The sequence below is a fragment of the Dendrobates tinctorius genome, unplaced genomic scaffold, assembly GCF_039654945.1.
Source record: "Dendrobates tinctorius isolate UK_male_01 unplaced genomic scaffold, ASM3965494v1 ptg000231l, whole genome shotgun sequence".
Classification (NCBI taxonomy): domain Eukaryota; kingdom Metazoa; phylum Chordata; class Amphibia; order Anura; family Dendrobatidae; genus Dendrobates; species Dendrobates tinctorius.
In genome coordinates, this window is record NW_027361898.1 from 19,069,289 (window position 1) to 19,096,887 (window position 27,599).

Consider the following 27,599-nt stretch of genomic DNA (forward strand, 5'->3'; position numbering starts at 1 on the left):
CTATCACCGCACCTGGAAAATCTTCTTTTCATGGTGTAAGGATCATGGTCGATCCCCTCTGATGTTCTCCATTCCGGCCATATTGGAGTTCCTTCAATCTGGAATAAACTCAGGCCTCGCGCTTACCTCGCTCAAGGGCCAAATTTCTGCCTTGTCAGTGCTTTTCCAACGCAAAATTGCCACCAAACCTCAAGTCAAGACGTTCATTCAAGGAGTTTCCCATGTCGCGCCTCCTTATAGAAGGCCATTGGAATCATGGGACCTTAACCTGGTTCTCGGGGCCTTACAGGAGGTCCCTTTCGAACCGCTGCAGGACGTGTTATTGTCTGTCCTCTCTTGGTAGGTGGTCTTTCTAGTGGCAATTACGTCTATCAGACGAGTTTCTGAATTGGCAGCCCTGTCCTGCCGCGCTCCGTTCTTGAATTTTCATCAGGACAAGGTAGTTCTCAAGACGTCCCCGTCCTTCCTGCCCAAGGTCGTCTCCTCTTTCCATCTCAACGAAGAAATTTTTTGTCTTCCTTTTGTCCGGTGCCAGTCCATCGCATTGAAAAGGCCCCTCCACACCCTGGATGTGGTTAGGGCGCTGAGACGGTACATCTCGCGGACGGCTCCCTTCCGCAGGTCAGATGCCCTGTTCATTCTTCCAGAAGGGCAGAAAGGGTCTAGCCGCTTCAAAGGCAACGCTAGCCAGGTGGATTCGCTCAGTGATTCAGGAATACTACCGTCTAAGGAACACGCCTGTCCCAGCGGGGATTAAGGCGCACTCTACCCGGTCAGTGGGCGCCTCTTGGGCCATTCGGCACCAGGCCTCGGCAGAACAGGTCTGTAAGGCTGTGACTTGGTCCAGTCTGCATACTTTTACAAATCATTACCAAATTCATTCTCGGGCCTCTGCGGATGCAGCTCTCGGCAGATGCATCCTGCGATCGGCATTACCTCAGTGTTGACTCAGTGGTACATGGGGTATTAGCAGATGTATGCTCCCCACCCAGGGACTGCTTTAGGACGTCGCACTGTCTGTGTCCCCCAATGAGGCGTAGGAGAAATGGGGATTTTTGTGTACTCGCCGTAAAATCCTTTTCTCCGAGCCATTTATTGGGGGACACAGCACCCGCCCTGTTTCACCTACTGGCTCATTTGTAGCATTCTTAGGTTTTGACATAGTTATGGTTATTGTTGACTGTTTAAGCTCCTACTGCTTTTTCACTGAACTGGAGATATCTCATCCAGCGAGAGGGTGTACACTGCAGGGGAGGAGCTAACTTTTTTTCTGGTTTACTTGGTGTCCTCCTAGTGGCAAGCAGCATAACACCCACTGTGCGAGCCATTCATTGGGGGACACAGAGAAAAGGAATTTACGGTGAGTACACAAAAATCCCTATATTTTTCTCGTCAGTCTTAATGAGGGGGCATGGTGGGCTTAGACATTCATGATTCCTGTGCCACGCCAGAAATCTTATATCAGTTAGGGACTGGAGTGAGCTTTCTGGCGTAGGCGTAGGGAGCACCACAGCTGGCCATGAATTAGATGAGCTGAGGTGTCACCCCCTCCTCCCACCCAATCTACTTTGAAAACTTTCAAAATTTTGGTATAACTCATAGTTGAGCCAAAATTTAGCTGCTTCTCACAGCTTTCGCTTTGCTTTTTTGTTTATAAAAGCTTTGCTTTATCATGGCCTATAAGCTGTGCCTAATATCGAGCCAAAATGGACATCTTGGGAAAGTATTGAGAAGAACAGCTTCTCTATTGGCTTCCCATGGCTGAGCATTATTGCTGAGAAGACCTGATGATGGGCTGAGAGCAGCTTGACAGTTAGATGACTTCACTGTGGTCCAACCTAATCATCATTCAGCTGAAAGTAAAAGCAATGAGCTTCCATCCTTGGCCCACCTTGTGGCATGGAAAGGGCCCAATGCAAGCCAAAAACCAAGGCACAAGTTTTTAGCCAATTGTTTTTGGTTTGTCCATGTTCATCCTGTTCTGCACAATCAAGACTTCTCACTGGTTATGAAGAGGTCTTGTTTTCTCCTTCGTTTTCCCTCCCCTTCCTCTTGCAGTCTTTATACTTCTGTTACGTCCCATTAGTTTAGCTGTCTCACAGTTCTTTGTTTTTATTGAGGTTACTGATGAATTAGCTCTAGGTTAAAAGAAAATGCCTTCAATTTTGCTAAATTTTGTTAATTTAAGTGGGAACCAATGAGTTTCACAGTTTTTGAAGTTTAAATTAAAAAAATCTTTTTACAGACTGAGCGAACGAAGACGAAAAAGATTGCAAGAGCTAGAGGGTCAAATGGCCGATCTAAAGAAAAAGCTGAATGAGCAATCTAAGCTCCTGAAGTTAAGAGAGTCCACTGAGAAAACTGTTGGCAAACTGAACCAAGAGATTCACGTGAGTCTGGTGTCGCCAATCTTTCTATAGATCGCAACGCCAGAGGATCTCCTCCCTATAATAAAAGGCTGATTTATGTCTGACAATCTCATCTGTCTCAGATCATACAGATTTTCAGCTGTTGTCAGCATGACCAGAAAAATTGGCAGGATCCAGAGGACCTGTTGGCTCCCTGATCTGCCTATTTCTGTAAATACTTGATATCCCAATGATATTGGGACTTATTCCTCCAGAAATCTATACGTCGATTGACAATAGTGGGGGCGGATACTTCCCTATACTGGCAGTGTCCAGTCGGTGCTGATGGTATTGGACTGTATAGGGACACACAATGTTGGCATGGGAAACGGGACACTTTATGGGTCAGTTTATTCCCAAATATTCCGGGGAAGTAAGAACAACAAAATGCATAGTGGTAAAAGATGTTTAGATCGGTGTTTAATGGGGCTTACAAGTATATAATGACCTTGAGGAATCCGAGGAGGTGATCGATCAATTTCTTATCACCGCACTATTCATGTTGGTGTATAAACTCGAATATATACCATGACTCAGACGTCCAATGGTTTTCTACAGGCAATGAAGATGCAGAGAGTACAGCTCATGAGGCAGATGAAGGAAGATGCCGAGAAGTTTCGCTCTTTTAAGCAACAGAAGACTAAAGAAGTGATACAGCTTAAGGAGAAGGTTCATTGAGGCATTGTATCCTGATCTGTCTACAGAGGTCCTGTTCTTCTTATAAAGCCATGTTTCTTTCTTTTTTTTTTCCTTAGGACCGTAAACGTCAGTATGAACTCCTCAAATTAGAAAGAGACTTCCAGAAACAAGCCAATGTCCTACGCAGGAAAACAGAAGAGGTTAGTATCGGTGGTAATGACTTCCATATTATATTGTATAATTTTGATGTGATGTATACAAATTTTTTTTTTTTTTTTTAGGCGGCAACTGCAAATAAGAGGTTAAAGGAAGCTCTTCAGAGACAGAAGGAAGCTATGGATCGGCGGAAGGATACCCAGAGCAAAGGCATGGAAGGAGCATCTGCCAGAGTCAAGGTAAGTGGGGGAAAAATAACATCCTCATGAGGTCAACTTGTCTAATGCACAATGCCAGTTTTGAAAAGTACAGTTTTAATCCACTTCCAAAATTTTGACAAGACTTGAGTTGCACACAACTTTATTTTAACCCATAACATGAAAGTAAGATTTATAATATAACGCTCATTAAAACATTTTCAGTTTAACTTCGTATTCTATAGTGATGAGACCAAGATAAATGTTTGTGTAACTGATCGCTTAAAAACTGTATGGTGTCAAAGGTGGGAGAACAAAGAAAAATACATGGAACCTACAGTAAAACATGATGGTGGCAGTGTACTTGTGTGGCTGTGTGATCGCTGCTGGTGTCAGGAGTTAAACTTCATTGCTAGTGTCATGACTTCAGATGTTCTGATTTATATTCGAAGAGAAGATGCTGCCATCACACCTGCACTTTGTAGATTTGCACTTTCTCGTTCGCCTTATTGGGGGACACAGAGACCATGGGTGTATGCTGCTGCCACTAGGAGGCTGACACTATGCACAAAAAAAGTTAGCTCCTCCTCCGCAGTATACACCCCACCAACCGGCAGGAATTTCCTCAGTTTAGCTTAGTGTCAGTAGGAGGTGGACACGGGTCTTTCATTAGACCCATATCTACCTCGTCGTGCGTCGTTCCTTTTCAGGGTCCCGGAGGGATACAGAGTGAATAGTCACATCTGTAGTCCCACAAGAGACTGAGTACGGCGTGTACTGCCACCCCGTATCCTCATAGCTCTCCGCAGCTGGACCAGGAGCTTTGCACAGGTGCGTGCCAGCTATATGGATGGTCCTTGCTCCCCCGCCTCCCACCCACTCGCCTACCAGAGCCTGTCGGTCGGACGAGGCGCGGACACTGGGAAAATAGACTCAGACAGCGTTGGATTTACAAGGTACCTTTATTGAAGACACCACTGGAGGATTCTTCGGAGCGACACAGGGCAGTGCCGCAGGGTCCTCAGCTGCCTGCGCCTCCCGGCAGCCGCCACACTTTCTGTTGCGCCACATGCCAGGCCCCGGCTGCGGCGCGGGCCTTGTCCCCCCCCACCCGCCGCCGCCCTCCTCATTCTATCCTGAGGGCTTTTTTCGGGCGGCGGTTTCTTCTTGGGTGGCCGTGGCAGCGCTGCAGGACTTCCGCGCCGCCCCGCACTGACAGGCGGCCGCCGATACTAATTTAGTCACTGGCTTCATTTCGGGCCTACTCGGCCGTCGCGGCCACGCCCCCCGCCCTCTGTTATAGGCGGGCTGCTCTCCCGCCCGTTCTAGGACCACCCACCCTCCTAGTCTGTAGCTGGGCAGCGGGCGGTTTTCTCTCTGGGTCAGGCGGCTAGCTCCGCCCTTCTTCTTCTCTCCTTAACCGCGCTTTCCTTTTACCTCAGGCTGCCGCCATCTTTGCAGCCTGTCAGCCGGACGCCTTGGAAGACACCGGGCAGCGGAAAGGGGTTCCTCGTTATCCTCTACTATGGCCATGCATCTCAGACGAGCTGGGCACATCGCCTTTCGGGCCACCGGACTGTGAGTAGCTCTGCAACTGCAGACTGACACCCTCCTCTGCCTTCTTTCCCTCAACCTTCCGGCATCTCCTCGGGGTTCTTTCTCCCGGAACGTGCCCGTCCGCCAGCACAGAGAACTTTCCCACTCCCCTCGGTTTAGACTGCAATTCAGCCCGATGCCGTCCAGGAACCATCTATTGCGCCACATGAGTGTGGACCCCCCCATTCCTGGCTAGGCCTCTTTATCACAATCAGTGGCGGACCTCACCAGGGTGTCTGTCCCTAGTGGCCGTTCTTGATAAGTTGCCCCTGGACACTTCCGCAAGGTCCAGCAGGTCGCAAGGGGTTCCATCTGAGCCAGCCAGCAGAAGCCGCAAAAGACCCAGGCAGGATCTCCGGCTGGAATCCTCTCCTGGCCTGGTCTCTCCACATTGTCCTTCCCAGCAGTCGCCTTCCCGTGCCTCCTCACCCGAGTCAGGTGAAGCGTTCTCGAATGCGTCATCCGAAGAGATTTTAGAGCTGGATTCGGACCAGGACGCGGACATGAAGGTTTCGGTACAGAACCTCATTGCTGCGATTAACCACACCTTCGAAATACAGACTCCCCTGCGAAACGCTCGGATCAGGAGGTTTCGTTCAGACGGGCAGTAACACCTTCCAGAGTCTTCACCTCCCACTCTGAGTTTGGCAAGATGCTTACCAGGGAGAGAGAGAAAATCTGACCAGACGCTTTCAAAGAGGGAAGCGTCTCGGCGTGCTCTATCCATTTTCAAAAGAGCTCACAGACAACTGGTCGGCTTCCTCCTCTGTAGACGCTCCCGTGTCCAGACTATCTTATCAACACGGTCCTTCCGATTTCAGGTGTGACGTCGCTAAAGGATTCTAATGGCAGAATTATAGAATCCCTAGCAAAGTCAGTATTCGAAGCGGCGGCGCTAAGCCCAGCCTTTGCTTCATCTTCGGTAGCAAAGGCCATAGCTACTTGGGCGGAGGATCTCCGCAAGGGCATCCTAGATAAAGCCCAACCGGAGCAATCGGCCAAACTGGCTAACCAGATCTCCCATGCAGGGGATTATCTGCTCTCTGCCTCCTTGGATGCCGCGTCTTGGGCGGCTCAGACGTCCAGCAACGTGATGACAATCTGGCGTACAATTTGGCTCAAGGCTTGGCAGGCGGATTTGTCTTCAAAGAGTCCCTTACCAATCTGCCTTTTCAGGGAGCGCGTCTCTTTGGATCCCAGCTGGACCAGATTATTAGGGACACCACTGGAGGCACAAGTTCCCTCCTTCCTCAGTCCAAGCCTTGTAGGCCTCCGCTAAGGCGTCAGTTTCGGCCCTTTCGGTCTACCAACAGAGGCCGCAGGCACGCCAGGATAGAAAGAAGGTCTCCTTCAGACCCACTCCCTCCTGGCGATCTCACTCATCCCAGGGCAGATCCTCCAGGTCCAGATCTGGTTGGTCCACAGCAGCATGACTATCAAGGAAGTCCTGAGGGTCCTTCCCAACTGGGCGGTTGACTCCTTTTCTACAGAGACGTCTGGCTTGCCTCAGTAGATGACGCTTGGGTCAGGGAAGTTGTATCCCCAGGATACAAGATAGTTTGTTTCTCGTCCCCGGGATCGTTTCTTCGAGTCCATCCAAAAGACCCTGCCTTAGTCCGGGTTTCTTCGCATCCATCACCTCTCTCCTCAGTTCCGGGGTGATTTTGTCCGCTCCCGAATCAGAACGTTTCACAGGGTTTTATTCAAACCTGTTTGTAGTGTGGAAAAAAGATGGTGCAGTTCGTCCCATCCTGGATCTCAAGTTACTGAACAACAGGGTCCGATTGCGTCATTTCAGGATGGAGTCTCTTCGGTCGGTAATCGCTTCCATGGAGGCGCAGGAGTTCATGTGTTCAATAGACATTCAAGATGCCTATCTACATGTTCCCATCTTTCCCGGGCATCAGAGATTCCTGCGTTTTGCGATTCACCAGGACCACTACCAGTTCGTTGCACTGCCGTTTCGGTCTCGCCACCGCACCCAGAGTTTTTACAAAGATCATGGCGGCGTTGATGGCCTTGTTGAGGATGAGAGGTCTCGTTCTTTTTCCGTACCTCGACGACATTCTGATCAAAGCTCCGTCTTTTCACCAGGCACGCCAAAATCTTACCATCGTTCTCTACACCCTGTCCAATTTTGGGTGGCTCGTCAACAAAAAGAAGTCCTGCCTTGTTCCGACACAACGTCTGGTGTTTCTGGGCCTATTGTTCGACACTCGTCGATCGACGGTTTTTCTCCCAGAGGAGAAGATAGTTTCTCTGCAGCGAGATGTACGGTCGCTGCAGATCACACGACTTCCATCTCTCCGAACAACCATGAAAGTTCTATGAAGGATGGTGGCGTTGACAGAAGCGATTCCCTTTGCTCAATTTCACTCCAGACCCCTCCAACAGGCCATCCTGTCTCTGTGGAACAGGTCTGTTCTTTCCCTGGATCGTCCAATTCGCCTTTCATACCAGGTCAGGCAGTCCCTCATTTGGTGGCGGACGTCACCTCTCATTGCCCTAGGACGGTCATTCCTTCTCATTCACTGGCAGATTGTGACAACGGATGCCAGCCTCCTCGGCTGGGGGGGGCAATATTTCGCAATCACACTGTTCAGGGTCGGTGGTCGAATAGAGACAGCTCTGCCGATCAACGTCATCGAGATACGGGCGATCTATCTGTCTCTCGTTCACTGGGAGAGACTTCTCAGGGGCCTGCCAATCCATATTCAGACAGACTGCCACAGCGGTGGCAGATATCAACCACCAGTGGGGGACACGGAGTGCCTCAGCCCTAGCGGAAGTGTCCAAAATTCTTCACTCGGCAGAGGTTTCAGTTCCACCAATATCCGCGGTGCACATTCCCGGCATGGACAACTGGGCTGCCGATTTTCTCAGCCGCGGGAGTCCCGCGGCGGGAGAGTGGTCCTTACATCCGAATGTATTTCATCAGCTTTGCCGTCGTTCGGGAACTCCGGACGTTGACCTGCTGGCGTCTCGCCTCAACAGGAAAGTCCCACAGTTTGTATCCAGGGCTCGAGATCCTCTCGCCAGGGGCGCCGATGCTTTGACCATTCCTTGGTCTTAGTTCGAGCTCCCCTACCTGTTCCCTCCCCTTCCCCTTCTTCCCAAGCTGTTGAAGAAAATCAAAGCAGAAGGAAGTCCAGTCATCCTCATCGCCCCGACATGGCCCAGAAGGTCTTGGTTCGCGGACATCGTCAACCTTCTCGCGGACTCCTCCTGGAAGGTTCCAGACAGGGCAGATCTGCGGTCTCAGGGCCCGATTTGCCACCTCAATTCTCGGCCGCCCAATTTGACGGCGTGGCTATTGAGTCCAAGGTTTTGAAGCGATCAGGTTATTCATACCATGATCTGGGCCAGAAAGCCTATTTCACTTGGTGTGAGGCCAATAACATTCCGCCCATATCATTTTCTCCCCTTTCTGTTCTGGCGTTTCTTCAGGCAGGCCTTGATGCGGGCCTTGCCCTCAGCTCTTTAAAAGGTCAAGTCTCGGCGCTATCCATTTTGTTCCAGAACACACTGGCCTCCCGTCCTCGGGTCAAGACCTTCCTTCAGGGAGTGGCTCATGCGGCTCCTCCTACCGTGCGCCCGTACATCCATTGGATCTTAATCTGGTTCTCGAGGTTCTGCAAGGTCCTCCCTTTGAACCTCTCAGGGAAGTTTCCCTATCCTTTCATGGAAAGTAGCCTTCCTAGTAGCCGTCACCTCCATCCGGCGCGTGTCGGATTTGGCAGCCATTTCTTGTCGTTCCCTTTTCTTGGTGCTCCACCAGGACAAGGTAGTTCTACGGACTCTGCTTTCTTTCCTTCCTAAGGTGGTGTCCACTTTTCACCTGGATGAGGATATTGTTCTCCCGTCCTTTGTCCGGGTCCAACTCACCCTCGGGAGCGCTCCTTGAACAAGCTGGACTTGGTCAGGGCAAAGAAGGTCTACCTAGCTAGAACGACTCGTTTGAGGGAGTCAGACTCTCTTTTCATCATTCCAGATGGGGCGCGGAAAGGTCAGCCAGCCTCCAAAGCTACTATTGCTCGCTGGATCAGGTAGGCAATTTTGGAGGCCTACCGGATCAAGCATCGAGTGGCCCCTCAGGGAATTAGAGCTCACTCTACCCGGGCAGTGGGTGCCTCCTGGACGGTGCGCCACAGAGCTTCCGCGCTGCAACTTTGCAAAGCTGCAACCTGGTCATCTGTTCACACGTTTGTGACATTCTAGAAGGTCCACACCTACGCTTCAGCGGAGGCCAGCCTAGGTAGAAGGATCCTGCAGGCAGCGGTGGTGAGTCCACTGGCCTGATGGAAGTTTGTTTCCCACCCCAGAGACTGCTTTGGGACGTCCCATGGTCTCTGTGTCCCCCAATAAGGCGAACGAGAAAACAGGATTTCTGGGTTGCTTACCGTAAAATCTGTTTCTCGGAGCCTTCATTGGGGGACACAGCACCCTCCCATGTTCTACAACTCCTGTTCTTATGTTGTTGGTTATGTACAGTTGAGTTGTCTGTTCTGTTTCAATCTATTCTGTTACTTCTCCTACTGCTTTCTCACTAACTGAGGAAATTCCTGCCGGTTGGTGGGGTGTATACTGCGGAGGAGGAGCTAACCTTTTTTTGTGCATAGTGTCAGCCTCCTAGTGGCAGCAGCATACACCCATGGTCTCTGTGTCCCCCAATGAAGGCTCCGAGAAACAGATTTTACGGTAAGCAACCCAAAAATCCTGTTTTTCCAACATGACATAGATGCAAAGCGCACGTCTGTTGCATTTCTGAAGAATAGGGTAAAAGTGATTCAGTGGCCAAGTGTCTCCTGATCTGAACCCAATCTTGGGCCTTTGGGTAATTTTGAAGAGACAAGTTGTCATTGCTCTCCAGCCAGCATACAGGCTCTGCTAGGTCGTTCTGGAATAATGGAGAAAGATAAATGTTACAGTATGTCACCAGCTTGTTCATTCAAGGCCCAGAAGACTTGGGGCTGTCATTAAAAAATCATGGGCATCATACAAAATACCAGATGTAGTAGTTTGTATGTGTGTTTTTTTTTTTTTTTTTTGTCAACTAAGTTAAATAAATCTGAATATTTTGTCATGAAAGTTACATTATTCACATTTTGATGTTAATAAAACTCTGTCTTAAAATTTTGGAAATGGTTCTTGTGTAGAAATATGGAATAAAATCTTCTCAAAGGGGGTGTATTTATTTATGCGGAGTGCTGTATGTGTGTACTTTGTATATTTGTGCGTAAAGTGCACACGCATTTTGCAGTAGGTCTCCGCTGTAAACATGAGATGTTAAAAATTTCTTGTTAATTTGCTAATAAAGGGGCAGATATGGAATGTAGAAAACATCTCCATACTGGGGCGGCTGCTTCTCCAGGCCGTGTACCATTCTAATTGGGCTGGTCCTGATTAGATTACTTCCTCAGCCCCCAGTATCCTCTCTTTGGTTGGATGTGTCCTGTTGCCCATGCCTGATTTGCCATGTGGTGAAGTGGCGGTGGATAGTCTGTGCCTTCCAGTAGTTCATTGCTTTTCCACCCTTCTGCCGGAGAATACAATCTTGTTGTAATGGTAGAACTTGTTTTTGTTTCCTCCAGAATTGGCTTTGCAATGAGGTGGAAGTCCTCGTGAGTACAGAGGAAGCTCAGCGACATCTTAATGATCTCCTTGAGGACAGAAAGATTCTAGCCCATGACATAGCGCAGCTGAAACAGAAAAAGGATGCTGGCGAGCGGATACCCGCCAAAATCCGTGTAAGTAGAATTTCGCACTGGTCCTGAGCTTTGCTTCAGGAACACAAAGCTGCTTCTTGGTGGTAAAGTATTAATCAATGTAAATTTCCATAAATATGATTTACAAAAATACCGTCCTGTGAGGTTGGGAGCTCATCTGATATATGGGTGTAGATCTGTTCGTAATTTGTGGTGCTATGAGCCCTTTGGAGGACTAAAAACGGCAGATGTTACTGGGGTGTTCACTTGATGGATATATATATATAGATAGATTTTACCCTTTTTTTTAAAAAAAAAATCCCAATCCTCTGATTTACTTAAGAGACGGACGTACACCGTGGCCGAGCTGGAGTGCATGGAGGAAGAAGCTTCAGTCACCAAGCAGATTGACAGTCTGGAGACTGAAATGGAGCTCAGGTAGATCTTTAACCACTGGACAGAAGTAGTTGATTTTTTTTTTTTTTTTTTTTTTGCGTGCTGCTATAATACAATATGATGTCCTACAGGAGCGCCCAGATAGCGGATCTACAGCAAAAGTTATTGGATGCTGACAGCGAGGAAGAGCGAGTGAAACAGCGATGGGAGACCATCACTAACATCATGGAAGCAAAGTGTGCCCTGAAATACTTAATGGGGGAGGTACGTTATTTTGTGCAATGACTTTCTGTTGATTACTTGTTCATCCGAAGGCGGGGACAGTGACGTCTGCACTGACTGGGTTCAGGGCTCGTGTGACTTAACAATCTCACATGATCCCCGGGAGCACGCGTGTTCACACTGCTGAGTATAACACACTAGGAATGAAACCTACAATAATGTGCAATCCATGTTATGCTGTCAGTACAATTAAAGGTGTTGTCCCCTACTAGGACAACCCTTTCTTAAACTAAATGTTCAGCCCTGATAAAATAATAAAGCCTACACTCACACATCTATGCCGGTGCAGTTCTCGCGATGTCTGCACTTGCTATCATGCAGATGTTGTGACGTCGGTGCCCAATCGTCACTGTATCCGCCTTCAGACAAACTGAACATGAAGAGGAAATCTCGATGAGCTGCAGCCCTGGCATACTCCATGTTCAGTTTGTGCGAAGGTGGAAACAGTGACGCTAGCGCTGTTTGGGCACCGGCATCAGGTGTCACAACACCACATCACTGCATCTGGAACGGAGCCGGCACGGGAGGTGAGTATAGGCTTTAGTTTATCTGAGCCGTACATTTAGTTAAAGGATTTGTCCTAGTAGTGAACAACCCCTTTAACGCCATAAAAAAAAACGCCCTGGAAAGATCAAACATCTGACTCTTTTGAGGACAGGGAGATAAAAATTAAAAATTGGCCAACCCCTTTAAAGAGACACATCTAGAAGTACTCAGATGCTGCAGGAACATAATGGTCATGGCTGGGTACTGCCGGTTCGCCCCCTATTCATCCGATATATCCCCCCACTGATCAGATATTTATGGCGTATCCTAATGATGGACCATCAATAAGAAGAAAAGTAGAGCCCAATGCCTTTAAGAGGTGGAATAGTAACTAATCTGTTACTTTGTCTCCTACACTGATCATATAATAATAATAATTATACACTTATATAGCGCCATTTATTCCATGGCGCTTTACATGTGAAAAGGGGAAATATAGACAAGTACAATAAACGTGCAAGACAAGGCACACACAAGTACAGAAGGAGAGAGGACCCTGGCCTCCAGGGCTCACAGTCTACAGGGATGGGTGAGGATACAGTAGGAGAGGGTAGAGCTGGTTGTGCGGTGGTTCAGTAGACTGGGGATCATTGCAGGCTGTAGACTTGTCGGAACAGGTGGGTCTTCAAGTTCTTTTTGAAGGTTTCCGTTGTTGGTGAGAGTCTAATGTGGTGTTCCAGAGTATGGGGGAAGCACGGGAGAATTCTTGAATGCGGATGTGGGAAGAAGAGATAAGGGGGGAGTAGAGAAGATCTTGATGGTATCGAAGGCTGCGTGCGGGTAGGTAGCGGGAGACTATATCACAGATGCATGGAGGAGACAGGTTGTGGATGGCTTTGTATGTCATGGTTAGGGTTTTGAACTGGAGCCCCTGGGCAGTGAAGGGCCTGGCATAGGGGGGAGGCTGGGGAGACGGGTGGATTAGTCGGGCAGCAGAGTATAGGATGGACTGGAGTGGTGCTAGAGGGGAGGCCAGAGAGTAGGAGGTTGCAGTAGTCGAGGCGGGAGATAAGGGCGTGCAGGTCTGGTGGAGGGGTAGAGTGAGATGGGGGAAAGATGATGAATACTGTTGTGTCCATGTTCAGTTTGAGAAAGCGAGCAGAAAAGAAGGCTGAGATAGCAGACAGACATTGTGGGATTTTGGTCAGTAAGGAGGTGAGGTCAGGTCCAGATAGGTAGATCTGCATGTCATCGGCGTAGAGGTGATACTGCAAACCGTGGGATTTTATGAGCTGTCCCAGGCCGAAGGTGTAGATGGAGAAGACTAGGGGGCTACAAATCTGACTGCAGTGAGGCATAAAATTACACACCCTGACTAGGCCTATGGATTGTGGAGGGATGAGCATATGGGGGGAAACTAAAGCAGAAAGGCACAAGGAGAAACTGCTGAGGCGTCTAGTGAGAGAGAAAACTGCCGGACACCATTACGTCATGGCCAGATACAGCGGTGGTCATCTTGTACGTATACAGTGTAACTATTCTGAAAAATCAGCTGGAAGTTTTGTCTTAATGGCATTCTTATTTGCTTTTTTTTTTTTTTTTTTTTTTTTTTCTTCTCTTCTCGCTTTCTTTCTACAATATTTTTAGCTGGTTTCTGCCAAAGTTCAGATCAGTAAATTGGAGAGCAGCCTTAAACAAAACAAGGCTCATGCTGCGGACATGCAGAAGATAATATTTGAAGAACGGAATCAGATGGCTGAAATGGAGACGGAGCACCAGAGCCAGCTTGTAGAGCTGGAGCAGCAGCACCAGCAGAAGGTACCTTTTTATTTTCTGACCTTGTTAGAGTTTTTAGTTTGGTAAATTCTTATGAATCCTTGTTTTTGTCTTTTACTTTTCAATAGTTAACATCTTAGATGGTTTGTCCAAAAGTAGAATAAGGTATTTAACCCCTTCCTGACATCCGACGTACTATCCCGTCCACGGTACCCGGGCCCGTATGACCGTGGACGGGATAGTACGTCTACCGCGATCAGCGGCGCCCACGTGGTTGGTGAGCGCCGCTGATCGCGGCCGGGTGTCAGCTGATTATCACAGCTGACACCCGGCACTATGTGTCAGGGGCGGTCACGGACCGCCCCCGACACGTTAACCCCTTGTACATCTTGATCAAACATGATCGCGGTGTACCGGGAGTTAAAGGGAAGCATCGGCAGGGAGGGGGCTCCCTCCGTGCTTCCCTGAGCCCCCCACGGCAGCGCAATGTGCAGCGCTGCTGCGGGGGGCTCCTATCCTCCAGGCCCCCGGATCCAAGATGGCGACGGGGGCCTTCGGGGACCTGAGGAAGCTGGCTTCCTCAGTGCCTGCAAAGCGCAGGCAAGAGGAAGTCTTCTTCAATGCCTGTGACAGATTGCTGATCTGTCACAGTGATCTGTGATGTGACAGATCAGCGATCTGTCACAGGACAGTGATGTCCCACCTGGGACTATGTAATAAAGTAAAAAAAAAAAATTAAAAAAAAATGTAAAAATAAATTAAAAAAAATCGCCAAATAAATTAGAGAAAAAAAAAAATATTCCTTCAATAAATCCATTTTTTGGAAATAATAAAAAAAAACAATAAAAGTACACATATTAGGTATCGCCGCGTCCGTAATGACCCGCCCTATAAAACTGTCCCATTAGTTAACCCTTTTAGCGAACCCCTTAAAAAATAAAAATAAAAAACGAAGCAAAAAAATGATTTATTATCATACCGCCAAACAAAAAGTGTAATAACGCGCGATCAAAAAGACGCATATAGATATCCATGGAACCGCTGAAAACGTCATCTTGTCCCGCAAAAAACGAGCCGCCACACAGCATCATCAGCGAAAAAATAAACAAGTTATAGCTCACAGAATAAAGCGATGCAAAAATAATTATTTTTTATATAAAATAGTTTTCATTGCATAAAACCGACAAAAACACAAAAAAAGACCTAAATGAGGTATCGCTGTAACCGTACTGACCCGAAGAATAAAACCGCTTTATCAATTTTACCGCACGCGGAACGGTGTAAACGCACCCCCCCAAAAGAAATTCATGAAACGCTGGTTTTTGTTCATTCTGCGTCCCAAAATAGGAATAAAAAGCGATCAAAAAATGTCACGTGCCCGAAAATGGTACCAATAAAAACGTCAACTCGTCCCGCAAAAAATAAGACCTCACACGACTCGGTGGGTCAAAATACGGAAAAATTATAGCTCTCAAAATGTGGTGATGCAAAAACTATTTTACAATAAAAAGCGTCTTTTAGCATGTGACAGCCGCCAAACATAAAAACCGCCATAAATAGTAAATCAAACCCCCCCCCCGATATCACCCCCTTAGGTAGGGAAAAATAATAAAACTAAAAAAAAAGTATTTATCTCCATTTTCCTGTTAGGGTAAGGCTGTGTGCACACGCTGCGGATTAGGTGCGGATTCATCCGCGCGGATTTTGTAAAATCCGCAGGTGAAACCGTAGGTCAAAAGACCTGCGGATTGCTCTGCGGTTTTGTCCTGCGGTTTTTCATCTCCTCAATAGAGGAGATGGCAAATCGCAGGAGAATCCGCAGAAAGAATTGACATGTCAATTCTTTCTGCGGATTGAAAACCGCAGATAATTCGCGCGGAAAATTCCGCACCGTCTGCACTGCGGTTTTTGATTCCCATAGGGAATCATGGTACTGTACACCGTAGCAGAAACTGCTGCGGGTCCGCAGCAGCCAAAACCGCTGCGGAACCGCAGCAAAATCCGCAGCGTGTGCACACAGCCTTAGGGTTAGGAGTGTGTTGGGGTTAGGGTTGGAGTTATAATTGGGGGTTTCCACTGTTTGGGCACATCAGGGGCTCTCCAAATGCAACATGGCGTCTGATCTCAATTCCAGCCAATTCTGAGTTGAAAAAGTCAAATGGTGCTCCTTCCCTTCCAAGCTCTGCCATGCGCCCAAACAGTGTTTTACCCCCACATGTAGGGTATCAGCCTACTCAGAACAAATTGCAAAACAATTTTTGGGGTCCAATTTCTCCTGTTACCCTTAGGAAAATAAAAAATTGGGGCAAAAATATCATTTTTGTGGAAAAAAATGACTTTTTTATTTTCACGTCCGAGTGTTATAAACTTCTGTGAAGCACTTGGGGGTTCAAAGTGCTCACCACACATCTAGATAAGTTCCGTGGGGGGGTCTAGCGTCCAAAATGGGGTCACTTGTGGGGAGTTTCAATAGTTTAGGTACATCAGGGGCTCTCCAAACGCACATGACACCCGCAGACCATTCCATCAAAGTCTGCATTCCAAAACGTCACTGCTTCCCTTCCGAGCCCCGACGTGTGTCCATACAGTAGTTTTCTCCCACATATGGGGTGTCAGCGTACTCAGGCCAAATTGGACAACAACTTTTGGGGGTCCAATTTCTCCTGTTACCCTTGGGAAAATGAAAAAATTGGGGACTAATTGATCATGTTTCTGGAAAAAATACGATTTTTTTATTTTCATGCCCTGGCATTATAAACTTCAGTGAAGCCCTTGGGGGTTCAAAGTGCTCACCTCACATCTAGATAAGTTCCTTAGTGGGTCTAGTTTTCAAAATGGGGTCATTTGTGGGGGGTTTCCACTGTTTAGGTACATTAGGGGCTCTCCAAAGGCAACATGACACCCGCAGACCATTCCATCAAAGTCTGCATTCCAAAACGTCACTACTTCCCTTCCGAGCCCCGACGTGTGCCCATACAGTAGTTTTCTCCCACATATGGGGTATCAGCATACTCAGGACAAATTGGACAACAACTTTTGGGGTCCAATTTCTCCTGGTACCCTTGGGAAAATAAAAAAATGGTGACTAAAAGATCATGTTTGTGGAAAAAATACGAATTATTTATTTTCACGCCCGGGCATTATAAACTTCTGTGAAGCACTGGGGGGGTCAAAGTGCTCACCACACATCTAGATAAGTTCCTTAGGGGGTCTAGTTTCCAAAATGGTGTCATTTGTGGGGGCTTTCCACTGTTTAGGTACATCAGGAGTTTTCCAAACGCGACATGGTGTCCGATCTCGATTCCAGCCAAAAACGTCAAATGGCGCTGCTTCCCTTCTGAGCTCTGCCATGCGCCCAAATAGTGGTTTACCCCCACATGTGGGGTATCAGCGTACTCAGGACAAATTGCACAATAACTTTTAGGGTCCTGTTACCCTTGGAAAAATAAGAATTGAGGGTGAAAAGATCATTTTTGTGGAAAAAATATGATTTTTTAATTGTACCGCTGTACGTTATAAACTTCTGTAAAGCCCTTGTGGGTTCAAAGTTCTCACCACATATCTAGATAAGTTCCTTGGGGGGTCTAGTTTCCAAAATGGGGTCACTTGTAGGGGGTTTCCACTGTTTAGGTACATCAGGGACTCTCCAAACGTGACATGGCGTCCGATCTGAATTCCAGCCAATTTTGCATTGAAAAAGTCAAACGGCGCTCCTTCCATTCTCAGCTCTGCCATGTGCCGAAACAGTCGTTCCCCCCCCCCCCCCCCCACAAATCAGGTATCAGCGTACTCAGGACAAATTGCACAATAACTTTTGCAGTCCAATTTCTCCTGTTACCCTTGGTAAAATAAAAAAAATTGAACCTGAAGTATTTTTTTTGTGAAAAAAAGTTAATGTTCATTTCTTTTTAAATATTCAAAAAAATTCCTGTGACGCACCTAAAGGGTTAATAAACTTCTTGAATGTGGTTTTGAGCACCTTAAGGGGTGCAGTTTTTAGAATGGTGTCACTTTTGGGTCACTTTTGGGTATTTTCTATCATATAGACCCCTCAAAGTGGCTTCAAATGTGATGTGGTCCTAAAAATAAAATGGTGTTGTAAAAATGAGAAATCGCTGGTCAACTTTTAACCCTTATAACTTCCTAACAAAAAAAAATTTTGGTTCCAAAATTGTGCTGATGTAAAGTAAACATGTGGGAAATGTTACTTATCAAGTTTTTTGTGTGCCGTATCTCTGTGATTTAAGGGCATAAAAATTCAAAGTTGGAAAATTGCGAAATTTTCAAAATTTTTGCCAAATTTCCATTTTTTTCACAAATAAACTCAAGTTATTTGAATGAAATTTTACCACTAACATGAAGTACAATATGTCACGAGAAAACAATGTCAGAATCACCGGGATCAATGGAAGCGTTCCAGAGTTATGACCTCATAAAGGTACAGTGGTCAGAATTGTAAAAATTGGCCCGATCATGAACGTGCAAACCACCCTTGGGGGTGAAGGGGTTAAAGGGAATCTGTCACCTATTTTTCGTATATAAGCTGCAGCCACCGCCATCAGGGGTTTATCTACAGCATTCTGTAATGCTGTAGATAAGCCCCCGATGTAACCTGAAAGATAAGAAAAATGAGTTTGATTATACTCACCCGGGGGTTCGGTCCGATGGGTGTCGCGGTCCGGAGCCTCCCATCTTCTAGCCATGATGTCCTCCTCCTTGCTTCTGTCGCGCTCCTGCGCAGGCGTACTTTATCTGTCCTGTTGAGGGCAGAGCAAAGTACTGCAGTGTGCAGGCGCTGGGCCTCTCTGACCTTTCTGGTGCCTGCGCACTGCAGTACTCTGCTCTGCCCTCAACAGGGCTGATAAAGTATGCCTGTGCAGGAGCGCGACAGAAGCAAGGAGCAGGACGTCATCGCTAGAAGATGGGAGGCGCCGGACTGCGACACCCATCGGACCGGACCCCCGGGTGAGCATAATCTAACTTGTTTTTCTTCTTTCAGGTTACATCGGGGGCTTATCTACAGCATTACGGAATGGTGTAGATAAGCCCCTGATAGCGGTGGCCGCAGCTTATATACGAAAAAGTAAGTGACAGATTCCCTTTAAGAGCAGGGGTGGGGAAATGGCGAAAACTGCTGATTTCAAGTTTTCAACTCCCGGCATCCATATTTTGTTCCTTCAGATTCTTTACTTGCTGAGTCAGTTACAGCAGAAGCAACCAATTGTCTCAGAAGTAGAAGAACCTGCTGAGGACGAAGTGACTGAGAGGGAGAAACAGCTGTTGGAGAGGCTGAAATTCCAGGTAATTCATTCATTGTGTCAACAAGTGGCTTCTAGACACTGGTGCAAGGTATGCAAGTGGGAAACTACCAGGTTACTGCGAAATGAAGCTCCTGTGCAGATTACACTATGGGATTGATGGGGGGATGAGATTACTGGTAAGACAGTGCCACCTTAAATTAAGTATTTCTACCAAGGACAATGTTCTGAAAGACCACAGCAAGTGTAAGGTTGTCGTGTATATGAAAAGGACAACTATGCATTCAATTTTCATCATCCTTCACAAACTTCTAAAGATGTGCACTTTATATCAGTTTCTATCTCCTACTATTAATCCTTTAAAAAAAAACAAGGAGTTTCATATATTTACTTTGCTTATTTTAAAGAATTCTGTCTCTTTTTTAAGGATGAAGAAATTGAAAAAATGAAGGAGCTTTGTGAGAAAAACCAGCAACTTATCCAAGAAAATGATGTGTACAAACAAGTAAGTGAGAATACCGCAGCTGTGAACCTCTTAGTTGTAAGCACAAGTCACCAGTATCAAATAGCTGGATAATCTTTTTAAAAATAACATTTAAAAACACATTTGAAAATAGTTTTCTGTAGACCAAGTAAAACTACTGTGTATATATTATAATACTCTACTTTTTGCCACAGCTGTATGCTTTATCTATTGCACTCTCAGGATTTCAAAGATGGCAACAACCACTGTGTAGCCTGTCCTAGATTTGAGAGGACACACAGTAGAACGGTCTGCATGAAGCACGAGCAAGACGTCATGTCAGCGCAGCGTCCGGTCAGACACAGTGACCGCACATTCCTCAGTACAGTCCACCTGACAGGACACTGAGTGGAGAGGAGTAAAGGAGAAGATAAACCTCTTTCTTTATGTGACCAAGAATGAACATCCATCCCAGTCAGCCTGACGGTCTTAATGTCTTGTGCTTCGCACAGACCGTCCTACTGCGCGTCTTCTGAAATCTAGGACAGGCTGCACAGTGATATATGGCATTGCAGTTGCCATCTTTGAAATCCTGACAGAGTGCACTATATAAAGAATAACTTTTTCCTAAATGGTTATTTAGAAAAATGTTTAATATTAAAATGTGCATTATTTTAAATTTCCTGTAGAACCCTTTTTAATATGGAATTTCCGTTTTACAGCTGTAATAGCTTCACTCTTTTCAGTGTCTGAGGGGATTTTTACCCCATCATCCAAGAGTTTTTACGAGATCAGGCACCAATGATGAGGATGGGCTTGTAATCTCCATTCTAGTTCATCCCAAAGGTGTTATATCAGGCTGTGGTCAGGGTGCTGTGCCGCCAGTCAAGTTCTTCACTACCAAACTCGCCCAATCATACCTTTTACGGACCTTGCTTTGTGCATTGGTCACACTCATGGGGAACTGAGAAGGATCTTCTCCAAACTATTACCACAACCTTAAAAGTATGCAACTGTCCAAAATATCTTGCATGCTGAAGCACTAAGATTGTCTTTCACTGTAACTGAAGAAACCTAGTCCAGATTTTGAGAAATATCCTTTGGCACAATGGAGTGAGGCAGGTAATGTTCTGGCATTTGTCAAAGTCAAAAAGCTAAAGAGATGAACTGGAATATAAGCAAGCAAAATGAACAAATTCCTTGCAGTAAGTAAATACCAATAGTGCATGAAAACAGAATGCTTAGTAATCATAATTTTGATTAAAACAAAAAACACATGTCAGTCACTTGACAAATGGTAAGGTTTTTATACTAGAGGTTAGGACTATCGCAAATCGGGTCACCGTGATGTGGCGGAATGGTTTAAGTGTTTTTTTTTTTTTTTTTTTAATTGTAATTTTTATATAAAATTTTTCAAATTTTACAGGAAAAGAAAAAAAAATTAGGCATTTTAGCTTTTTCACTATCATTTATAGGTTAACAACCTATCTTGTACTATAGTAATAGTTAAACGTTTTCAAGTACAGTATTTTTCAGACTAGAAGACGCACATAGGTTTTAGAGGAGGAAATTAGGAAAAAAAAACCTGAAGCAAAAAATGTGGTCAATTCTGTTCTTAATATCCCCTGTCGTGGTAGATATGGTCCCCTCATACCCATCCTGATACACATGGCCCCTCATCCCTATCCTGGTATGCATGGCCCCCATCCTGGTCCTCGTATGCATGGCCCCATCAGAAAAGATCAAACCATTACACTGTCCTGCTCCGGTGCCAGCAACTGCTTAATGCTTGTAAGCAGCGCATGGCTGGGACGAAACCCATATCATGACTCTCCCAACACTGTTTTTCTCTTTCGCCTCATTGGGGGACACAGGAACCGTGGGTGTGTGCTGCTGCCACTAGGAGGTTGACACTATGCCATGAAAAAAATGTTAACTCCGTCTCCACAGTATACACCCCTCCGGCCGGCTGTAGGACAATCAGTTTTGCTTAGTGTCAGCAGGAGGTGGACAGGGGTCTCTCACAAAACGCATGCCTACCTCAATGTGCGTTGTTCCTTTTCAGGTAACCATGGAGGGATACAGAGTAGATATGCTACATCTGTATTCTCACACCGGGATTATGAGTACGGCGTGTACTGCCACACTGTATCCTCATGAATCCCATTGGCAGGACCGTAACACGGACTCGTGTTCAGGTGACCGCTCCTGGTCTTTGTCTCCCATCACTCGCCCTCCAGAGCCTGATGATCGAGAGAGACGCCCTGCAGAAAAGGTTTGGGACAGCAATCTTTTCATGCAAATAACCGACCCCTGTTATGGGGGAGTTTGGAGGTAAGAGGCTGCAGCGTTTATATTTTGGTCACCAGCCGCCCTAGGCTGAATGTGACCGCTCTAATCGGGGCCCGGGTGCAGTTTATAAAACAAAAAAAGGGGACTCCTTTTTTCCTTCGTTTTACCCTGGCTTGCAGCCCGTGGCTCTAACTTGTTTCAAGAGCCAGCACTTACTTTCAAGCGTGGCAGTGCAACACAGGCCTTCCAGCCTTCCTCTCGTGGCAGCGTTATGCTCCTGGGCTCCAGCAGAGCCCAGCACGGCCGACGCCAGATCCTGGCTTCCGGAGTAGGCTCCGCCCCTCGGCTTCCTCTTTCTGTACCAGCGCCATCTTGGTGCTCCAGGAAGCTGGAGCAGGGCCCCTCCCACCGGTTCCGAACAGGGATTTCATAAAGCTTCTAGGCAGCGGCAGGGCTGTTTATATCTCTCACTCTCTCTCTCACACACACACTCACACACTCATTCACTCACTCACACTCTCACTCACACACACACACACACACTCTCACACACTCTCACTCTCACTCAGCCTTCGGGCGGCAGCGACACAGGTCGTGGGTATGTGAGTACTGCACTACAGGTTGCTCCCTCGCTCCGCTTTTTACCCCCGACGGTCGGCACCAGGTAAAAGCCTGTCAGTATGCCCAAGGGAGAGCAGTCCCGCTTCTCCTCATCCGCTTCAGCTACCATGGTTAAATATTTTGTATGTGTCAAAGGCAATAACAGGCTTCCTTCGGGTCAGTCCTCCCCACTCTGCTCAGATTGCAGCAGACTCATGGTGTCGCCTACGCTAGAGAGCAGGTGCAGCCCCCCGCCTTTCCTGCCAGAGCTCCCACATTATCCCTGGAGCAGGATGAAGCAGCCCTGCCTGCCGCCCAGGGGCCATCCATCGCCACTGGAGACAGTGAGTGTCCAGGATGGGCCTCTTTTTTATGGCCGACCTTACCAAGGTATCACATACCTTGGTAAAGATGCTTGACAGATTGCCACTTCAGACTCCAGTGCACACAGGCGCATCGAAGGAGCCCCTTTTTGGACCTTCTAGAGGCCGTAAAAGGTTTAGACAGGACCACCACCCCAGGTCACCTTCTCCCTCCATCTCACCCCCAGAATTCCTCTGGCCGTCTGCCTCCTCCCGGTTCTCCTCCCTGGAATCAGGCGAGGCATTATCAGAGACACACTTGGAGGAGGGTTCTGAGTACGGGCCAGAACAGTCCCAGGGCGTCAAGGATGTGGTTCAGGGCCTCATTGCCTCAGTCATTGAGACCTTTAACATTGGGGACGCCACATCGAAACCTAATGATCAGGCGTTTTCATTTAAGCGTCAAAAGTCCCCCTCCAGGGTCTTCGCCTCACACAGGGATTTTGAGGAAGTGTTGGAAAGGGGAAACCCAACCAGGCGGTTTCAGAGGGGAAGCCTTTTTGGGATTTTATATCCTTTCCCTCCAGATCTCGCCGCCAACTGGACCGCCTCCCCTTTGGTGGATCCACCAGTGTCCAGACTCCCTACCAATACAGTACTCCCACTCGCAAGTGAGGCAGCCCTAATGGATCCCAATGATAGGAGGATAGAAGCCCTGGCAAAATCTGCCTTTGAGGCAGCAGTTGCTACATTGTGTCTGGCCTTCGCCTCAGCCTGGGTAGCTAAGTCTGTTACGGAATGGGCCAAACAGCTTAGACAGGGCATATTGGCTGGGGCCCCACCAGCAAAACTAGCGGAGTTCGCAGATCAAATCTTTCAGGCCCGGAGGTATATGGTATCAGCAGCCCTGGACACCACGTCTTGCGCATCTCAAGCATCCAGCAACGAGGTAGCCGACCGGCGGACGATCTGGCTAAAGACTTGGCATGCTGATTTGTCCTCAAAGAAATCACTGTCCAATATGCCTTTTCAGGGTTCCTGACTCTTTGGATTAATGTTAGATCAGCAACTGGGGGCACAAGCTCCCTTCTCCCTCAGGCCAAGCCTCGTCAATATGTTTTCAAACGTAAGGCCCAATCCTTTCAGCCCTTTCGTCGTGCCCCAGCGACAGGCGCTTATGCTCAGGGTCCACAGAGGTCGCAAGTACCTAGAGATAGGAGGAGGGTATCCTTTCGGGCCACCCCTTCATGGCATCCTTGCAGTTCCAACAGCAGAGCTACCAGGTCAGGGCCAGGCAGAGTCTCTTCAGCCTGACACCTGCAGGGAATCCAGCTCCCTTCCCAGTCCCTCTCCAAGGCTAGGAGGCTGCCTTCTCCTCTTCAGAGATGTCTGGGGGAGTTCAGTAGAGGATACCTGGGTAAAGAAGGTGGTATCCACAGGATGCAAGATACAATTCAACACGCTTCCGCAAGACCGTTTTTTTTTTTCTATCATGACCACCAAAAGACGCTGCCATGGCCTTAGGTTTTTTTGCGGCAATCGACTCCTCAGCACAGGAGTAATCATCCCCGTTCCCGAGCAGGAACGTTTTACCGGCTTTTACTCAGTCCCGTTTGTGATACCTAAAAAGGATGGCTCAGTTCGTCCCATACTAGACCTCAAAAGATTAAACAAATGGGTCCGCTTGCGCCATTTCAGGATGGAGTCGATTCGGTCGGTAATTACTTCTATGGCTCATCAGGAATTCCTATGTTCCATAGATATCCGGGACACCTACCTGCACGTCCCCATTTTTCGGGGACATCGAAGGTTTTTGCGTTTCGCTGTCCAACAGCAGCATTTCCAGTTTGTGGCCCTGCCATTTGGGCTGGCAACAGCCCCCAGAATTTTTACGAAAATTATGGCGGCGATGGTAGCTATATTAAGGGTCAGAGGCGTAGTATTAGTACCATATCTCAACGATATTCATGTCAAAGCACCCTTCTTCGCCTAGGCCTGGGAAAACCTAGCGGTGGTTCTAAACACGATGTCCCGGTTTGGTTGGATCGTCAACAGGGAAAAATCTCGCCTTGCGCCAACACAAAGCCTAGAGTTCTTAGGGATGCTAATCAACACCTGCCGTTCGTGGGTCTTTCTCCCAGAAAGAGTGGATTACTCTCCAACAGGGAATTCACTCTCTGCTAAAATCCCGACTCCTATCCTTTCGCGCAGCCATGAGTCCTAGGGAGGATGGTGGCAGCCTCAGAGGCAATACCCTTTGCCCTGTTTGGTTCCAACATACTGCAGAGAAACATCCTTCAGTGGGACAGGTCCATCTCTTCACTGGATCATCCCTTTCTCCCTTCTATTCAGACCAGGCAGTCCTTCAAGTGGTGGCTGACCTCCCCCTCGTTCATCTGGGACGGCCCTTTCTCCCTGACCACTGGCAGGTGTTAATTACAGATGCCAGTCTCCTGGGCTGGGGTGCAGTCTTCTGTCACCTGACGGTCCAGGGGTGATGGTCAAGGCGAGAATCCTCACAATCAACATTCTAGAACTGAGAGTGGTCTTTCTAGCACTCCTACATTGGGAAAGATACCTCAAGGACCAGCCAGTCCGGATTCAAACAGACAGTGCCACAGCGGTGGCATACATCAATCACCAAGGGGGAACCCGGAGTCCCCGGGCATTGGCCAAGGTATCAAGAATCTTCAACTGGGCAGAAACCGCGATTCCTGCAGTTTCGGCAGTTTACATTCTACATTCCCGGCACAGACAACACGGCCGCCGACTTCCTCAGTAGGGAGCAGCTAGCAGCAGGAGAATGGTCCATACATCAGGACTTGTTCCATCAGATATGCCGGTTATGGGGGACTCCGGATGTGGACCTTCTGGCGTCTCGACAGAACAGAACGGTCCAACAGTTTTTCTCAAGGGGCCGCGATCCTTTAGTAATAGGGGTCGACACGCTGGTCATTCCCTGGACACAGTTCAGACTCCCTTACCTGTTCCCTCCCCTTCCCCTCCTGCCCAGATTGCGGAAGGGGTGCTGGTCATATTGATCGCCCCGTACTGGCCCAGGAGGGCCTGGTTCGCAGAAATTATCAGTCTTCTCGCAGGCATCTCCTGGAGACTCCCCGACAGACAAGATCTCCTGGCTCAAGGGCCGTTTTGCCACCCGAATTCTCGGTTGCTCAATTTGACAGCATGGCTGTTGAAACCAAAATACTGAGAGCAGCAGGATTTTTGTACAGAGTCATTAATACAATGACCCAGGCTAGGAAGCCATCTTCTTCCAGGGTCTATTATCGAGCCTGGAAGGCCTATTTTGGCTGGTGCGAATCTAGTCACATCACACCTATGCTCTGTTCCCTACCATCTGTCCCTAGCCTTTCTCCAGGCAGGATTAGATGCCGGTCTTGCCCTAAGTTCCTTAAAAGGCCAAGTATCTGCTCTCTCTTCTTTTTCAAAGAAATTTGGCCTCCCGCCTGCAGGTTAAAAGCTTTCTTCAAGGGGTGGCACATTCAGCTCCTTACAGATCCCCAGTGGCTCCATGGGATCTTAACCTGGTCTTGGAAGCCTTGACAGATTAACCCTTTGAACCCCTCCAGGAAGCTCCCATGTCTTGTCCTGAAAGGTGATATTTCTCGTAGCCATCACCTCTATTAGGCGGGTTTCAGAATTGGTGGCCCTGTCCTGTTGCCCTCCATTTTTGATTTATGCAATGCACCAGGACAAGGTTGTTTTGTGGCCTCCCCCTAATTTTCTTCCCAAGGTGATATCGGCCTTCCACCTGAACGAGGATATAATCCTTCCGTCATTTTGTCCTGCCCCAACCCATCCTCTGGAGCGTTCTTTGAATAAACTAAACCTGGTCAGGGCGATAAGGGTCTATCTGGCCAGGACCGCTCCCTTCAGGAAGGTAGACTCTCTCTTTTGTTATTCCTAATAGGGTGAGAAGAGGCCTGCCGGCCTCTAAGGCAGCAATTGCCTGCTGGATCAGAATGGCAATTCTGGAAGCCTGCTGGGTGAACAGGGTGTCCCCTGCTGGGGTCAAGGCTCACTCAACCCGGGCGGTGGGCGCCTCCTGGGCGGTACACAATAGAGCATCAGCCGTGCAATTGTGCAAGGCAGCTACATCGTCGTCCGTGCATACCTTCTCAAGGTTCTTTAAGGTCCATACCTATGCTTCAGCGGACGCCAGCCTAGGCAGAAGAATTTTGCAGGCTGCAGTGGTGAGTTCTCTGACCTGAAGGAAGTTTCTGTCTTCTCCCTCCCCAGGGACTGCTTTTGGACGTCCCACGGTTCCTGTGTCTCCCAATGAGACGAAAGAGATAACAGGATTTTGGTTGCTTACCGTAAAATCTGTTTCCAGAGTCTTCATTGGGGGACACAGCGCCCTCCCATGATTTTATTATCAGTAATGATTATATGATTGACTTTTTTATTTATATAGCGCCATTAATTCCATGGTGCTGTACATGAGAAGGGGGGGTTACATACAAAGTTATAGATATCGTTAACAGTAAACAAATTTACAGTGACAGACTGGTACAGAGGGGAGAGGACCCTGTCCTTGCGGACTTACATTCGATGGGATAGTGGGGAAGAGACAGAAGGTCGGGGGTGCAGCATCTCTGGTGGTTTTGAGGTGGCGGCTCGGGCGGTGGTGAGGCGGCAGAATGGTTATTGCAGGCTGTAAGCTTTCCTGAAAAGATGGGTTTTCAGATTCCGTTTGAAGGATCCGAGGGTGGTGGATAATCGGACGTGTTGAGGCATGGAATTCCAGAGGATAGGAGATATTCGGGAGAAATCTTGGAGGCGGTTGTGTGAGGAACGAATAAGTGTGGAGGAGAGTAGGTGGCCTTGGGAGGATCGAAGATTACGTGAGGGAAGATATTGGGAGATTAGTTCAGAGATATAGGGAGGGGAAAGGTTGTGGATGGCTTTGTAGGTCAGTTAGTAGTTTGAACTGGATGCGTTGGTGAATTGGGAGCCAGTGGAGGCATTTGCAGAGGGGAGAGACAGGGGAGTAGCGAGGAGAGAGGTGGATTAGTCGGGCAG

General features: G+C 47.8%; 1 protein-coding gene across 3 annotated transcripts in view; it reads left to right on the forward strand.

Annotated features, from left to right (window-relative positions):
* The window catches only part of KIF4A (kinesin family member 4A), a 93,753-nt gene that overhangs the window by 33,209 nt on the left and 32,945 nt on the right, over window positions 1–27,599 (forward strand). For all 3 annotated transcript variants that reach the window (XM_073556128.1, XM_073556126.1, XM_073556127.1), the window contains exons 17-26: window positions 2,246–2,390; window positions 2,967–3,077; window positions 3,164–3,247; window positions 3,329–3,442; window positions 10,588–10,743; window positions 11,045–11,139; window positions 11,229–11,361; window positions 13,513–13,683; window positions 18,823–18,942; window positions 19,327–19,404. In XM_073556128.1, the coding sequence (XP_073412229.1) occupies window positions 2,246–2,390; window positions 2,967–3,077; window positions 3,164–3,247; window positions 3,329–3,442; window positions 10,588–10,743; window positions 11,045–11,139; window positions 11,229–11,361; window positions 13,513–13,683; window positions 18,823–18,942; window positions 19,327–19,404 (1,207 nt within the window). The remainder of the gene's footprint in view (window positions 1–2,245; window positions 2,391–2,966; window positions 3,078–3,163; window positions 3,248–3,328; window positions 3,443–10,587; window positions 10,744–11,044; window positions 11,140–11,228; window positions 11,362–13,512; window positions 13,684–18,822; window positions 18,943–19,326; window positions 19,405–27,599) is intronic.